The sequence below is a fragment of the Myodes glareolus genome, chromosome 14 (assembly GCF_982192425.1).
Source record: "Myodes glareolus chromosome 14, mMyoGla1.1, whole genome shotgun sequence".
NCBI lineage: Eukaryota > Metazoa > Chordata > Mammalia > Rodentia > Cricetidae > Myodes > Myodes glareolus.
Window position 1 is genome coordinate 1896407 of NC_142039.1, and position 15127 is coordinate 1911533.

Consider the following 15127-nt stretch of genomic DNA (forward strand, 5'->3'; position numbering starts at 1 on the left):
CCCCGCGCGGCCAGCTCCGCGGTGACAGGTGCCCGCGCCCGGGACACAGGCCCGAGCATCCCGGCCACTCTTGGCGGCGGCCTTTCCAGGGCCCGCGGGGCGCCGAGAGCCTGGCGCACCTTCGCCCGTCCGAGGAGCGCGCTGGGCGGCGCGAGGCGGCCGGGCGGAGCCGGCGAGGCCGGCGGCCGGCGGGCCGGGGGTTGGCGGGACGCGCGCTCCGTGCCGCGCCGGCGCCCGCTCGAGCCCGCGCTCCCCCCGCGCGTGCCCGCGCCGCTGCGCGATGCAGTGTGGGGAATGGCTGGGGTTGGCTGAAGAGCGCACAGTGGAGTTTTAATGTCCGCCATGTTGGCCATGGCGTATTGAAGAGAGCGAGCGAGCGAGGCGCGGAGCGGCACAGCCTCCCACCCTCCCGGCTGGTGTCAGGGCCCGGACGGCGGGCTTGCGCTCCGCCCCCAAGTCCCCGGCAGCGGCAGGCGAGTGGAGACCGACACCCCGGTTCTCCATGATCCCGCTGGCCGGGGCCGTTTCCCCAGAGCGGAGAGGTATCTGCTGCGCCTGAGATGAGTAAACTGTCGTTTCGGGCGCGGGCGCTGGACGCCTCGAAGCCGCTGCCGGTCTTCCGCTGTGAGGATCTGCCCGACCTGCACGAATACGCCTCGATAAACCGGGCCGTGCCGCAGATGCCCACCGGAATGGAGAAGGAAGAGGAGTCGGTACGTGTTAACTCCCCTGTCCGACCCGCCGCCAGGCCCGCGCCCTCCGCTGCCCGCGGCGGCGGCGGAGCAGCAGACCCACACAAAATGGCCGCCATCTTCTCTCCGCCGCCGACTCTCGGTCGCCGGCCGGGCCAGTCCCCCGCCTCCCCGGTGCTCGGTCCCGGGCCGCTGCGGCCCGGCGGGGCCCCCTCGAAGGCCTGCCGCCGCCCCCGGCCGCCGGTACCGGGGTCCCGCGGAGTTCGGGGGCCCGAAAGGCACAAAGGGGTCACGTGACGAAGCCGCCGGCAGCCATTTTGTGGTCTCAGTTCTTGGGTTGGGCCTTGTGCATCCGGAGAGGGAAGCGGGCTGGGCGGCGGTGGGGGTGCAGCGCGCCGGGAGTGGGCCGCGCCTGCAGGCCCTCGTTGGGCCGCTGGGTGGCGCTCCGGAGCTGGCGCGGGGTGGCGCGGCTGCCGGCGCAGGCTCCGGGCGCGTCGGCACGTGGAGCCTGCGAGGGGTCTGTCATGTTGACTGAGTTTCTCCCCATCCTGCAAGGACGTGCCGAGGGTGCGCCTTGTTTGCCCAGACGCCTTTACTTTTAGAGAAAGAACTCGCAGTACACTCTTGCTTCCCCACGCAGGGCTGGTTATCCTGCTTATCCGGGCGACTAGAAAACTAAACAACGCCCCCACTTACTTTGAGACAGTGTTGCAGATTTGTTTACAATACGCAGGGGAAAAGAAAACAATACTGTCCCACCACCACCACCATCACCTACTTTGAGACAGTGTTGCAGATTTGTTTACAATGCATTGCTCTCTTCTAAAGCCTGCAACTTTTTACTTGTTTGTAAGTTAAATTTAGGTTGGAGAAAACCTGGTTCAATAAATGTTAAAACTCTGAAATTTTGAAAGAGCTAAAGTTGAATGAATTCTTCACGGACATCCTAACGGGTGGGCTGCGGTAGTTTCATTGTTTATACAGCTAATAATAGATGATTTACTATAGCCGTGGCCTCTCGTTTGCTGTAGAAATTGGGTCCGGACACCGAGACAAGAGAATCTTCCTCTCATTTCCCCCAGATCTTTTTTTAACATAACGTGGTGCCCTCTAATTCTAAGGAATTGCATACGCTGGTTTCCAGGTCCAGCCACTTATACAGGGTGCAGTGTGTTGACAGTTCAAGGAAGTCGAGGATTCCCATGAACTTGTATGTTCCAATTTTGTTGTGGAAATTGTACTGTAATACTTCTGTTGGCACTGTAAGAATTTTCTATTCTCTGTAATGTTTTTCAAAATAAAACTCTTTAAACTGCTTGGGTTGTTTAACCTTTTAAAGTAAAATAGTTTTGATAGTCAAATGTGACTTTGGGGAGGAGGGTCTTGCATCTGACGTCTCAGCGAGTGTTAAGTGTACGAAGTAGATGAGATGTGCGGGGGTAGTGTTCTGACTTCTCAGCAGCTTACTGTCTGTGAGAGCAGTGCTCTTATTTTGACTTGTATCAACTTAGAGTAGATGGTGCCATTTGTTTATTTTTAAAATAAGCTATTTGTTTTTTTTTTCTTTCAAAAAAATTAAAGTACTTGTGACTGCAGAATCTTGTCTTTCTGTTTTATTTTTGTTTCTCTATGTAAGTTTTACAGATACTCTTGGGGTGCTGGTGTTACCCTGCTTGAGGAATTAATTTGTAGCTCTTGTGCATCTAAGGTGGAAATCATTAATTAGGCAAGAGCAAGACCCACAACAGTACACTTTAGAAACTGAGTTAGGTCTTGCTTCTCTGAGTCTTTTGGGCAGTCCTGGGAGCTACAGCCTAAAAAGAGCTGAGTTCAACCGAAGGGCCTGTCCGTGCATGTTAGCATTTACAGATAGTTTGTTCCCTGAGACAGTATTGGTGTTATGCAGTGACTGTCACTGGGCTTTAACAAGTGAAGGTTCAACTTTTGTTAGATATGGGGATTTCTTTTTCCATCATCTGTTTAGAATTTTTCAAGTCGCAGCCAACCAAAACTGTGTATGAGTAAGCCTAGGTCTCTTGATAGAAGAAGATGAAATCCTTGGTAAACAGACTACTCCACAGTGTTGTGTCCAGCGCTAGTGACTGGCTCTGTCACGGTGTTGGAAATAGTATGTTGTGCAGTACTGAAAAGTACCAAACATGATGTAATTTGGAGTTAATCTTTTGCACTTGCAAAAAGAAGAGCTAAAGCAAAGTTCAGCCATGGGGCATATGGCCCATGCCTCCTACCAGCTCCTATAGCCTAGAACCTGTATTGACTGTAGAGTTTAGAAAAGGGTATGGCATCTTAATTTAGTGTCAGTCTTGAGACTATTAGAAATAGGATTTAGTTATCAAATCCAACTTCATGAACTAATAGGATTCTAATTAGACAGAACAGGTTTAGATGAGAGTGATTTCTCACTGAAAACATTTCATGATTTAAAAAAATACATCCGCAGAATGGTAGTATGGCATGTATAGGATATAATTGTTGCCTTTATAATATTTTTTTTGTGATTAAAGAAATGTAGGTCTTGATCTGACTATGTAGCCCAGGCTTGCCTCAAATACACTATCCTCCATCCTCAGCCTTCTGGATGCTGGGATTAAGTTAAGTGGTAGCTACCGTATCAGTTTAGAAATCTAGCACTGAGAGGATAACTTCTTAGTGTACTCTTATTCTGCCAGTTTTAGCAATAAAAATTGAATAAAGCTGTAAACCTGGTAGCTCAAATCTGTAATCAGGAGGCTGAGACCAGCCCAGGGAATTTATCAAAACCTTATCCCCAAATGGATACAAAAAAAGCAAAGGACTAGGGTCCTGCTTTAGTGATAGAATGTTACCTTGTATTAAGGCCCTAGGTCCATCTCCAGTACCTTATTAAAAAAGATGAATGTATTGGCCTAATTAGGTATGCTTAATTTTTTAAGGAACAAAATAAAGTAAATGATGACACCCCGTCCTTTTGGGGGGGGGGTGGCAAAACATCGTTACTCCATATAAAACCTTTTTTAATGTAGAACTGAAAAATAATGATGTAGTGCTTGAAATATTTGACTAAATTGTAAATGTTGGGGATTAAATGTTTCAACTGGTTCAGTGTAGTAAGTAGCAACTTGCTAAGTCAAAAATTAATAGCTAAGTTGGGCAGTGGTAACACACACCTTTATTCCCAGCACTCAGTAGGCAGAGGCAGGCAGATCTCTGTGAGTTTGAGACTAGCCTGGTCTACAAGATCTAATTCCAGAACAGGCTCTAAAGCTACAGTGAAGCCTTGTGAGGGAGGGGGAGAGGTAACAGTTAATGGAAATTTTGTATTTAGTCACCATAAATTTTAAAGTCCAGGGAAACAATAGTAACTTCATGAGAAAAGTGAGCACTGAAGCAGGTGGGGACTAAAAAAAGACAAAAGTTTATCAAACTTTTGATAGGTGGATTTTGAGAGGTGGATGTCCTGTTAATCATTTAGCATCCCTTAAATGTGTAATTTCATTATAAGACTTAAACAGCTCCAGTTTTACTTATAATTGAAGGGTTCCATTCCAAAAAGATTAGCACTATTAGATGGGTTTGTTATAGGTGGCTTACATGATTACAATGGGGACTTCACAGTTTTCTTATATGGAAACATATTTGTAGGCCTTACCTGGTTGTTTTTAAAATGGTGTTTGACAAATTGGAGCTACTTTTCCTTTTCCTGAGGGGCATAGGGAACAGGCCATTATTTATGAGCAGTGGAGACTTAGCCTGTGTCCTGGGTTGACTGGGATAGTTGAAGAAATTGGAATGCAAATGATACCACGTTGATATTAGCCACGTGGTCTCTTAAGACTAGTAGAAATCGATCATAATCCAACTCTAGATTTATAGGATTCTAACGAGGCACAACAATCTGATAGTCCTGCCTTGTCTCGCTTTCGTTCTGGCCTGATATATAGGTGTGTTGCCACACCCACGTAACGAATTCATAGACAGTTTTTTTTCTTCTTTTTTTAAAAAAAAATATTTATTTATTTAGTGTATACAATATTCTTTCTGCATGTATGCCTGCAGGCTGAAAGAGGGCACCAGACCTCATTACAGATGGTTGTGAGCCACCATGTGGTTGCTGGGAATTGAATTCAGGACCTTTGGAAGAGCAGGCAATGCTCTCAACCACTGAGCCATCTCTCCAGCCCTGTTTTTTTTCTTCTAAAACTTCTTTAACATAGGAGAAAATTGGAAGTATGCACATATTCCTAATATAAAAAGCTCTGCATTTAATTTTTTTTTACAAAGATCTGGTTTTCAGTTTCATAAAAATAAGTGGTAATCTTGAGCTCTGAAGAAAAGGGTTTTTTGCCCTTAATATGCTAAGCCAAGTTTAATTTTATCTCTTGGGTCGAAAGCTGTAAAATTCAGCCCATTTTTCCATCCTGTCAATGGTCTTGCAAGTAAAGTGAAAGATCCATTGTAGCAGAAGCAGAATTAAGAAACTACGGATAGTATGGAGTAGGAAGGAATTGGGGAGAGTTGGACATTTTGCATTAGATAGCAAAAGATAATTTGAGAAAATAAAGTTCAGTTTCCACTTTCAGTCTGTCTAGGGTACTTTTTGAGATGATCTTTGGTTATCTGAGACAGCCTGTCAGGTAGCTGAGTCTTGCCATGAAACTCCTGATACTTGAATCTACCTCCTGGGTGCTGAGGTCATAGGATCCTTGAGTCACACCTGGGTTAGAGATTACACAGCTTCTGGAAGTTAGTGAATTCCCTCAGTAAGCACTCAACATTTTGTGAAGTCTTTCTTTGAAGGAGAAGGCTCATACTTTTCTTCAAGGTTACTACGTGCTGTTCTTGAAATTTCAAATGGAGACGTCTTCATTTTATCTCAATATGGCAGTTGTTTTTAAAATAAATCAAATAAAGGGGTAGCAATTGAAAAACATAACTAGGCAACCCAGAAAGAAACTGAAGAAAAAGCTACCAAAGGGACCCATGAAAAATTACCATGCCTGGTTACCTTAAGTGTTAACTTTTTCTTCTAAAACTTTTAATATATTTATTTGGAAACCGAGTTCTATAAAGGAATGCACTCATCAGTCACATGTCATCTTTTCCAGAGACAGGAAGCTGTTCAGCCCAGCACAGAGGCATGACTTTAACATCCATTTTGTTTTGCAGTTTGATATTTGGAGTTAGTTTATTCTCAATTTTATTTTCTTAAGAAATTATGATAAAAATGGATGGCTTATATATCTAAAGGAATCTTTGTGGGTTACTTTTAATCAGCAATAAAATTTTTACCAAATTATATTTTTTCATTACTAGAATTTAATCAAAAGCACTGTTTAAATATAGAACAAGCAAGAAATAAAAGTCTGTTTCTAAAAGTTTGTAAGTCTCAGGAAGAATTGAATTTAATACAAGTGTTCTATTAAAAACAGAATGGACTTTATAGTCTGTGTTCCATGGCTCAGTATTTAAGAATAGTAATGGTAGTGAAACAGCTATGGAAAGCATATCAGTACACAAATTAGCAATATTTGTAGTGTCTTTAAGCACTTGTTAAGTGTTCTGCTTACACATATGAAAACCCTGACTCTACTTCTTAGAATTAGATAACACACAAAGAAATGAAGCTTTATATTACAGTTAGGTAGTTGTTTCTGGGCACACAAGTGACAGGAAAGTATAATATAACTTAGAGGCAAGAGAGTGTATGTAGCTTCTGAAGTAAGCGTTGGACCATTAAAACATTACTTCTAAAAGCCAGACCTGGTGGCTCATGTAGTTCTACAGAGAAAGGGTGGGTGTGGTCAGAAGCTACCTTGGGCTGAAGAGTAAGACCCTGTCACAAAAGGGAAAAGTAACAGTGACTTTCTGGTGAGAGTAAGTCAGATTATAAGGAAATCACTGATTTAACTACCTTCATAGGATTACTTTTAATGGATTATTCAATGGTGTTATCTTCAGCATGTTCATAGATTGAAGTCTTTGCTAACTTTCTTAAAACTTACGGTGATGAGTGACTGGACTGGTAAAGTATTTTTAATTTAGTGGAAGTCAACTTTGCAACTTTAACTACAGTGAGTAAAGTCCATCCAACAGTCATTGTTTCTGTTTTAAATAGGGAACAGACTTGCTGGCCTTGAAGTTTGTGGCGGTCTGTCTGGGTTGCAGCCTTAATGAGTGCAGACATGCATTCTTGATCAATATGATGTTAGCTTTAAAAAGCTTCCTTCAGCTTTGGTGTGCATTGTGACATAACATAGCTGACTGAATTGTGCAACAGGTCACTGAAACAAGTCATTTGGAGTATGTAACCTCTGGGTATTAGCAGGTACACACATAACAACTTAAAATGTCCTGTGGGTGATATTTTTTTCAGTTCCAGTATTCTTATGTATTGGAATGAATTAGTTTAATAATTTAGAGCCCCGTACACTAAGAAAGTGCACCTAGACCGTGAGTCCTTTCCCAAGTCACTTAACCTTCCTGGGTGGACCAGTCTGTTGGTGTTTCAGCAGTCTTCTGACCCACCTCATAGGGTAACAGTGAGGAGTAAGGAAGGCCTGTGTAAGAATGATGAACACACAAATGCTATATTGCCAAGTACTAGTCAGTTTTTAGAATGACCTTTTTATTGATGCTCAAAATTAATTTAACTTTTATGTAATCTGAAATCTTTATCTGGTATAAAATGTGTTCTCCTCTCTAAAGAGTTCCACAATACAGTTATAAAAACTGTCTTTAAATTTAATTAGGGAGTTAGTTAGAACTAAGTCTCGTCCAGCCTCTGATGTCACTTGGGTATACAAAAGACCCTGTTTTCTAAGCTGTGAAAGACAGGGGTCCTGACCTATAATGGTTTCCTGTTAAAGTGGCATTGTGCTTTAAATCTTGGATGAATTAATGGCACCATTTGCTTGTCATTTACAAAGAAGGCAGTCAGGGTTCTTGAGTAATTGCTTCTGGTTTAGTCTCGGTAGACTCAAGTTTAGTCTCGATAGACTCGGTAGACTATATTGCCAAGTTCTGAAGGTTATACAGGAAATAAATGGTTGAAATGGTCAGGTACTTTGGTTGTGAGAATTTGAGGTTAGGACCGGAATTCTGTAATCACGGTTTCAATTAATGTTTTTCAGTACAGGAGGTCGGAAGTTTAAATATATAAATATAGTAGTTTTGAAGTGTAAAGAAAAATTTTGCAATTCCATTTTGTTCCTTTAAGGAGCAAATGCTGCATTCTCTGGGAGTCTCAAGAGTTGTGTGGATGAGCAGTGACCACAGAAGGGTGTCCTGTGACCTTACGTCCAGCCTGTTGACTTTATGAAGGTGGGGAAACTATCTGCTTCGGTTACAAATGGTTTTGAGAGTCTGAAATAGTGTCTGGCATGTAGTAAATGTCAATATTTAATTAAATGATTGGATGAGACTGGAGTGTATAAAAGTAAACTTTTAACATGATTCTTAAGTGGTTGTAAGATAAAAACACAGAACTCCAGGTAGAAGAAAGACAGTTTTCTTTTCAGTAGTGGTAAAAGTACCCTTACTTTACACTTTGGTGGTAAGAGCCTAGGGTAGAGAACTTTCCAGGCAGAAAGCCCAAGGGTGGAACCAGAAGACCTGTGTGACCAGAACACCATGGTGAAGCTTTAGAGCACCAAGAGGGCTGTGGGTGGGTCCTCAGGGTAAGGAATTAGAAGTGCTTTGAAATAAGGTTTCATATAAAGAAGCAACATACTCTGCCAGTCGTCCCCCCACAACCACCACCACCACCAAAATCATTCTGAAATACCATGTGGAGAATGTAGTCCTTTCGGAAAAGAGTGGGAGGATTTTGTTTGTTTTTTTAAGGTGGTATGATAATGGAAATGAAGAGAACTCAATGAATTTGAGACACATTTTGAGGTAAAACCAGCAGTTCTGGAATGTGCATTTGAATGCACTGGATGCAGAGAAAGGATGTCAGGAAGATGCCCTGAGTTTTAGTTTGAGCAGCTGGATATTTGATGGGTACACTTAACGAGATGGGGGAAATTAGGAAGGAGGGTATAGAGAAGGGAGAGAGTTTGAAAAGCCTCTTAATCCAAATTTAATTAAACATATAAAAATGTAGTGCAGTGAGCACCTGAGAACGAGAAGGGTTTGAAAGCCTTGTAGACTGGGTGGGCCTATGTATTTGGACTCTGGAACTCCAGTGGATGAAGCTGTTTGGGAGTGTGTGGAACCTTTAGAAGGTGGGACCTAGCTGGAGGAAGTGAGTCACTGGGGCAGTCTTGAAATAGCCCTCCCTATCTTACTTCCAGTGGACCTGTCTTCCTTGGTCAACACCTTGTAACAAGCAGCTATGGCAACATCCTCCAGTTACCCCGCTTTTCCCCTCATCCTAGTGTTGTATCCCCCTTAAACCCTGAGGCAAAATGAACCTTTCCACTCTTACATTGCCTTTGCCTGGTGTTTTTAAAGCTGTGACCTACAACTCAGGCAGGACTGTTAGAGTTACCAGCCAAGATGATGGGAAAGTCTAATGTGGTTGGCTTTGTGCTTTACTCCGGTAAAGTGGTGTAAAGGAATGTTCATTGCTAGAGAAATAGTTAAAGGCTAAGGGGGAACATGGCAGGTACAGGGGATGCTTTGAAATATCTTTGCTATGAAAGGGAAAGAAAAAACAGGGCAGAAAATGAAAGGGACTGAGGTCTGCAGATAATCTCTAAAAGTTAGTTGCAAAGTCCTAACCCAGACAAGGGAAGTGGAGAAAGATGAAGCACAGACCGCTTTGAGAGTGTTTGAGTCCCAGCACAGGGGAGAAATCCCAAGTACAGCCTGGCAGCACACTGTGGTGAAGAAAAAGAATTCAGAGTTTGAGTGCATAGAAGGGCTGCACAATAAGAGCACCAGGGATCCTGCTGGGCTTTCCTGAAGTTGATCTGAGCTGATGAGGAACTTCCAAGTGTGTGAGAGAAGGAGGGGGAATGTTCTGGGCCAGGAATGTTAACCTGCCTAGCCACAAGGGACATTGATCTAGAAAAGCACTCGTGAATTATCACCAGTTTTATTCTAGGCTGAAGACTGCTCTGGGCTTGCAAGTATTGAACATTAGGGCTCAAACACATCTGAGGTTAAAGCAACTTGAGTTCCAGAACAGAGACCACAACTCTTGGGAGGTAATAAATACACAAATATCCTGCAGCACAAAACTCAGCATTTGGCATCCAACTAAAACTACCAAGATGGCACCGGGAAGGATGAAGCACACCTGTAATTTTAACACACTGAAGCTGAGGCAGGAGGCTTGGTTTGAGTTTGAGATCAGCCTGGACTTGATTTTTGGCACAAAGTGTAAACAGTGGGGTTTATCTAAGGTTGAAGTTTTTCAGCAAGTTTAGAAGAGGATGAGAGGAATGATGAAATCATAAGTATTTGCGAAGCAAATTATGATGCTGAGCCATGGGAATCTAAACTAGGTAAGCAGAGGAAGAAGACACGGGGGAGCTAAGAATAGCAGAGAATTGATAGAGGACTTACTGGAATGGAAGGTTCCATTGAACTGATTGTGAAAATAGGAGTGTGCGGATATGTGAAGGGAACAGTCAGATAAGGAAAGAGCATGGTGCTTGAGTGTAGGTTTTAGAGGTACAGTTAGTGGTGAAACCAAGCTCTCGGGTAGAACCTCAGGAGTGGTGGTAGAATTGTCTGTGAGAGTTTTGGTATTGGGTGATAGATAATAGGTGCTGATACTCTTAAGAATGATAACAGGGTGTGGTAGTGGGGATGTGGAGCTCTGGCTTACCAAAGCATACGGCGACTCTCAGAAGAATATGGTTGTATTCAAGGACAACGAAGAAGCATGGTGTCAGCTAGCTGTGGGAATGAAGGAAGACAGTACCACACTTGTAGGTTTGTTTGTATGTTAAGGAAAAGGACAGCTACACAAATGCTGCTAAGAGGACACTGAAGAACCACTTAGAGCAGGAAGGTGAGGGAACTGGAAATAGAAGAACTGGAGAAGTCATGAAGAGTGGAGAGATTGAGTCACATTAGCCACTGTGAGGTCAGAATGCTGGGAAGAGCCAGAGTCATCCCGTTGTTCTGATACTCTGCAGTAATAGTTGATGTGCCGCTCTCCCCACCCCCACTGGAGACTGAGCTGTAAGGTGACCATGATGTGAGTCTGATGAAGGGCTGCTCATGGGTAAAAGTTCCAAGCTCCCTGAACTTGGAGTGATATTTATCACTCCTCGTGGTCAGTTATATCCTTTTGAGGTGTGCAGCAGTCCTCTTGCTGCTGCCTCCCGAGTGTTGTGATTACACATGTGCGTCACCATACTTCATAAATACTTGCTGAAGAATTTTTATGTAGCATAGCTGTTCTAATGCCCAGTAAGTAGACCTTTATTGGTTGTTATGGATTTTTTGAGACCTCTCCTTTCTCTACATCGGTTCTTGACAGAGACTTAACTGTTTTCCTACCTGGAGACTTTCTGGGAGCTTTAGAGGCTACTTTCAACTGTCACAATTACTGGGATATCATTGAGTTATTAAAAAGTAACCTGTATACATCTCACAATAAAAAGTAGTCCTACAGAGCATTTTAAAATATTTATTTATTTATTTATTTATTTATACATATGAATGCTCTTTCTGCATGTATGCCAGCATGACAGAAGAGGGCATCAGATCCCATTATAGATGGTTGTGAGCCAGCATGTGTTTGCTGGGAATTGAACTCAGGACCACTGAAGGAGTAGGAAGTGCTCCTAAGAGCTGAGCCATCTCTCCAGCCCCCTACAGAACATTCTAATAGATAAGATTCATATGTGAATTACCTGCATCTAGGCATACACACACACACATATAGTTATTAGATTTTTCTTAGAACTTCTGTTGTGGGCATTATTACCTCACTGTAATACTTCAGTGTAAGGTCTCAAAAGCATTTTAACTGCTTTTGATTTTAGTCCCTGAAGGCCGGAGCTGTTTAGAATGTTGTAAAATGTCAACAGCTTTCCATCACATGAAGACATGAAGGCTGGGGATGCCTTAATAGACAGTGCATTTGGTTTTTATACAGTCTAGTTTATTTATGATTTAACGTGGCATAATTCAGAAGAATTGCTTACTGGACAAGAAAGTCAATTCAGATAAATCATTTTCTTAACTATGTACTTAGTTTCCCATGTCTCGGGTGTAAATACATTGTGAAAAAGTTATTAGCTGTCTAATTCAAGGAGAGAAGGGCCGTTCTGTGCCTTCTAACATGTTCTGTGTATTTTCATAGTTTCTTGTTTTCTTTTGAGACAGGATCTCTCTGTGTAGCACTGACTGGTGTGGAATTCACTATGTAGACCTGTGAAGATCTACATGTGATCTACCATGGAGATCTACCTGTCTCTGCCTCAGGCATGTGCTACCATGACCAGCTATTTTAGTAACTAAGCTCTTCCACTGATATATTTATATATAAGCTATTCCACTGATATATTTAAGAATCTCTGTACGAAGGTTAAAGCACTTTCTTGGGAAGGATTATCATTGTTCTTTGTCTCGAGATGAAGATGTCTAGGGGCCTGGCGTGGTGTAATGTCTCCACTTGTAGTCTTTCACTTTGCTCCTTTGCTCTTCCTGCCCCCCTTTTTCCCTCTTTATTTCATTTTGTTACTGAAGAGCAGAACTAGATTTATTTAGGGAAGGTGAGAAAGAACTCACAAGAATGTCGGGGGTTCCACGGGAAGCCTGTACTAGTAGGTCTTTGCTCCATGACAAATTATTCCCAAATTTAGCAGCTTGAACCAATACTTCTTTGTAGTCTTTGGATTTTTCTTTGGACCATCAGCTCCCAGATAATGACACAGAGACTTGTTAATTATGAAAGCTCAGCCTTAGCTTCAACTTGTCCCATTAGTTTTTATACTTAAAATTAACCTGTTTACTTTCTTCTGGCTTGTTACCTCATTTCTCCATACTACTTATGCTGCTTCCTCCACATCTGGCTGGCCCCCTCACCGCCTTTTTCTAAAGTTCTTTCTACCCCGAAGTCCTGCCTATACCTCCTGTCTAACTATTAGCTGGCCAGCCTTTTATTACACCAGTCACAGCAACACATTTTCACACAGCACACAAATATCCCACAATACTTCTTGATACCGAGGACGGAAGATCTGGAAGTAGCTTACCTTCATGCTACTGGTCTGGAGCTGTCTTTCCAACATAGCACTTCACTTCCTCCGGAATAAAAGTGTTAGGGGAGGGCTATAGTCTTTTATGATCTGATTCCAGAGTTTATATACCGTTAATATTGCTATTGGAAATTAGATCTACCTGGGCAAAATGGGCTTTACACATGGCCAGGACTGAGAGACATCACCATAGGATTCACATCCCTTCCATATAAAGCTGATTCTTACTTACCTGGGCCCAAAGCCCCCAAAGGTTCATCCTGCTACAGTATCAGCTGAAAGGCTGGTACTTTACCTAAGTCAAATTCAGTACAATTGAGAGTTGCTGGGTATAGTTCCTGGTGTTCAGCTTCATGAGCATTATTCTTGATCTAGAAAGCTAAAAATATAGGTTATTATTACCTGCCCCTTTCCAACGTGTAATACCGAGTCATTTGTTTGCTTTCTACCAACATTTGGGCTTCCAACGGTGTCTATTTTCTACCGTCTCTTGAGTCTTTCAGCTCGAGACCAGTGCTCTACATATATAATTCTTTTAAAAGCTTTTGAGTCTTCTTCAAATTGTATTGTTCTATTAATTGAAACTATTTTTATAATTAAATTATTTATTTGGTTTTTCTTTTTTTTAATGTATAAGTTCCATTTTATTTTTCCAAGGTGTTCTCTTCTATCTTTATGAAGTCACTTTACATGGGCTTTGGTGGAGGTCGTGGTGCAGCACCAGCAGGTCTAAATCGTGGTGGGGGTGTTCGGTCCTTCCGAGCTTCCCGAGATCGATTCCCGACTACCTTGCTATGGATAGCACAGCTCACGCAGTAACGCAGCTTGACATAGAGTTTGGGGAGCACGTAAGCGTCAAAGACACTTGCTTCGGATATGTCCGAAGCCTCTACGATGTTCCGAATGACGAACTTCTTAATGGCCTTGTCCTTAGGCACGCAGCGGGCGCAGTTAGTGCAGCGAATTGGCTGCACATGGCCGCAGCCCTTTTTGGCACGACCGTTGTTTCTCCTTTTTTTGGTCATCTTGGAGCCAAGTCCCGAAAGAATTATTTGGTTTTTCTTGAGAAAGTATCTTGTAGCCCATGTTGGCCTTGAATTAGCACGCAGTCAAGGATGACCTTGGATTCCTAATCCTGCTTCCATCAGCCTAGTGTTGGTGTCACCTGGCTTGTGTGGATAAATTTCTTTGCGCTCATCCCTTTACTAGTCCTACGGAGAGACAGCACTCTTAAATTTCTGAAAGGCTCTATGAGTTAATCTGTGAAACAAGTACTCTTGGCACCTTTTCTGATCCTTCTGAGGTCTCAGAGATTTGCAGCATGAGGCAAGGCCTGAACCTGTTGTCTCAGCAATCCCCTGGGATCCCAGTGTATGAGTGGGGGCCTAGAGAAGGAAGATGCTAGCTGAGGCCAGCTTGGGCTACATAGGAGACCCTGTCACAAGAAAGATGGTACTTACTCTCAGCATCCATTTCCAAATGTTTGCTTTATTTATAAGAAGATACTGCGATTTTTTTTTAAACCGTCAGCTTGACTCTTGTTTTAAGAACCCTTATTTTAATAATTATTATTTATTACTGTGTTGTTACTATTTATTACAGAAAAATAAAAGCACTTCTAACTTTGGTTCAGAAAATCTCCCAAGTTCCAGCACCCAGTTCACTAACCACACAAAGGCAAAGTGTAAACGTTCTGCCTGCACTTAAGGCTGTGTGCCTTCCAGTGTCCAGTATCCTATCCCTTGCTTTTGTGTTCTCACCTGCACAGCCATGTGACACACTGCCAGGCTTTAATCAGTGTCCTCTTCACTAATGCACTCACTTTGGTCCATGGACCAGTTCCAAAGGTATTCTGATATTTTAGGGTTTTTGTTAAAGAAGCAAGAAATCATTATCAACATGTGTGTTACTGTTACTGTGCAAGTACCCTGAAGTTAGCAGCTTGAAACATCAGACGTCTATAATCTCATGGTTTCAGAGGTTTTCTGGCAGTTCTGACTCAGGTTCAGAAGAGTTTTGCAGGACTGCCAACACTGCTTGCTCGCAGACTGCTTCCAGACTCACATTCTAAGCCCATGACTTGTGTCCCTCATCACCCAGGCCTCTCCTTTGACTACCTGCATGACCTGGCACAGCGTCACTTCCCCAAGAGACACTTAGAGCGCACCCAATGGCTGGTCTTGGGTTACCTTGTCCTATAAATGGCATAGGGTCCCTGTTGCCCTGCTGTTCACACATCAGCCAGATTTTGAATAAAGAAGCAGATGTGTT

At 43.0% G+C, this 15127-nt stretch overlaps 1 protein-coding gene and 1 pseudogene across 2 annotated transcripts in view; one reads left to right on the forward strand and one right to left on the reverse strand.

The window, feature by feature from the left end:
• Epc1 (enhancer of polycomb 1) overlaps positions 1 to 15127 on the forward strand; it is a 96628-nt gene that overhangs the window by 25091 nt on the left and 56410 nt on the right. The window contains exon 1 of one of the 2 annotated variants that reach the window (XM_085698912.2): positions 282 to 713. The exons of the other annotated variant lie outside the window; for it this stretch is intronic. Coding sequence (XP_085555038.1) covers positions 561 to 713 — 153 coding nt within the window. The 5' untranslated portion in view covers positions 282 to 560. Of the gene's footprint in view, positions 1 to 281; positions 714 to 15127 lie in introns of those variants that run through there. 2 annotated transcript variants of the gene reach the window in all.
• Positions 13483 to 13887, reverse strand: LOC125417677 (small ribosomal subunit protein eS26 pseudogene; annotated as a pseudogene).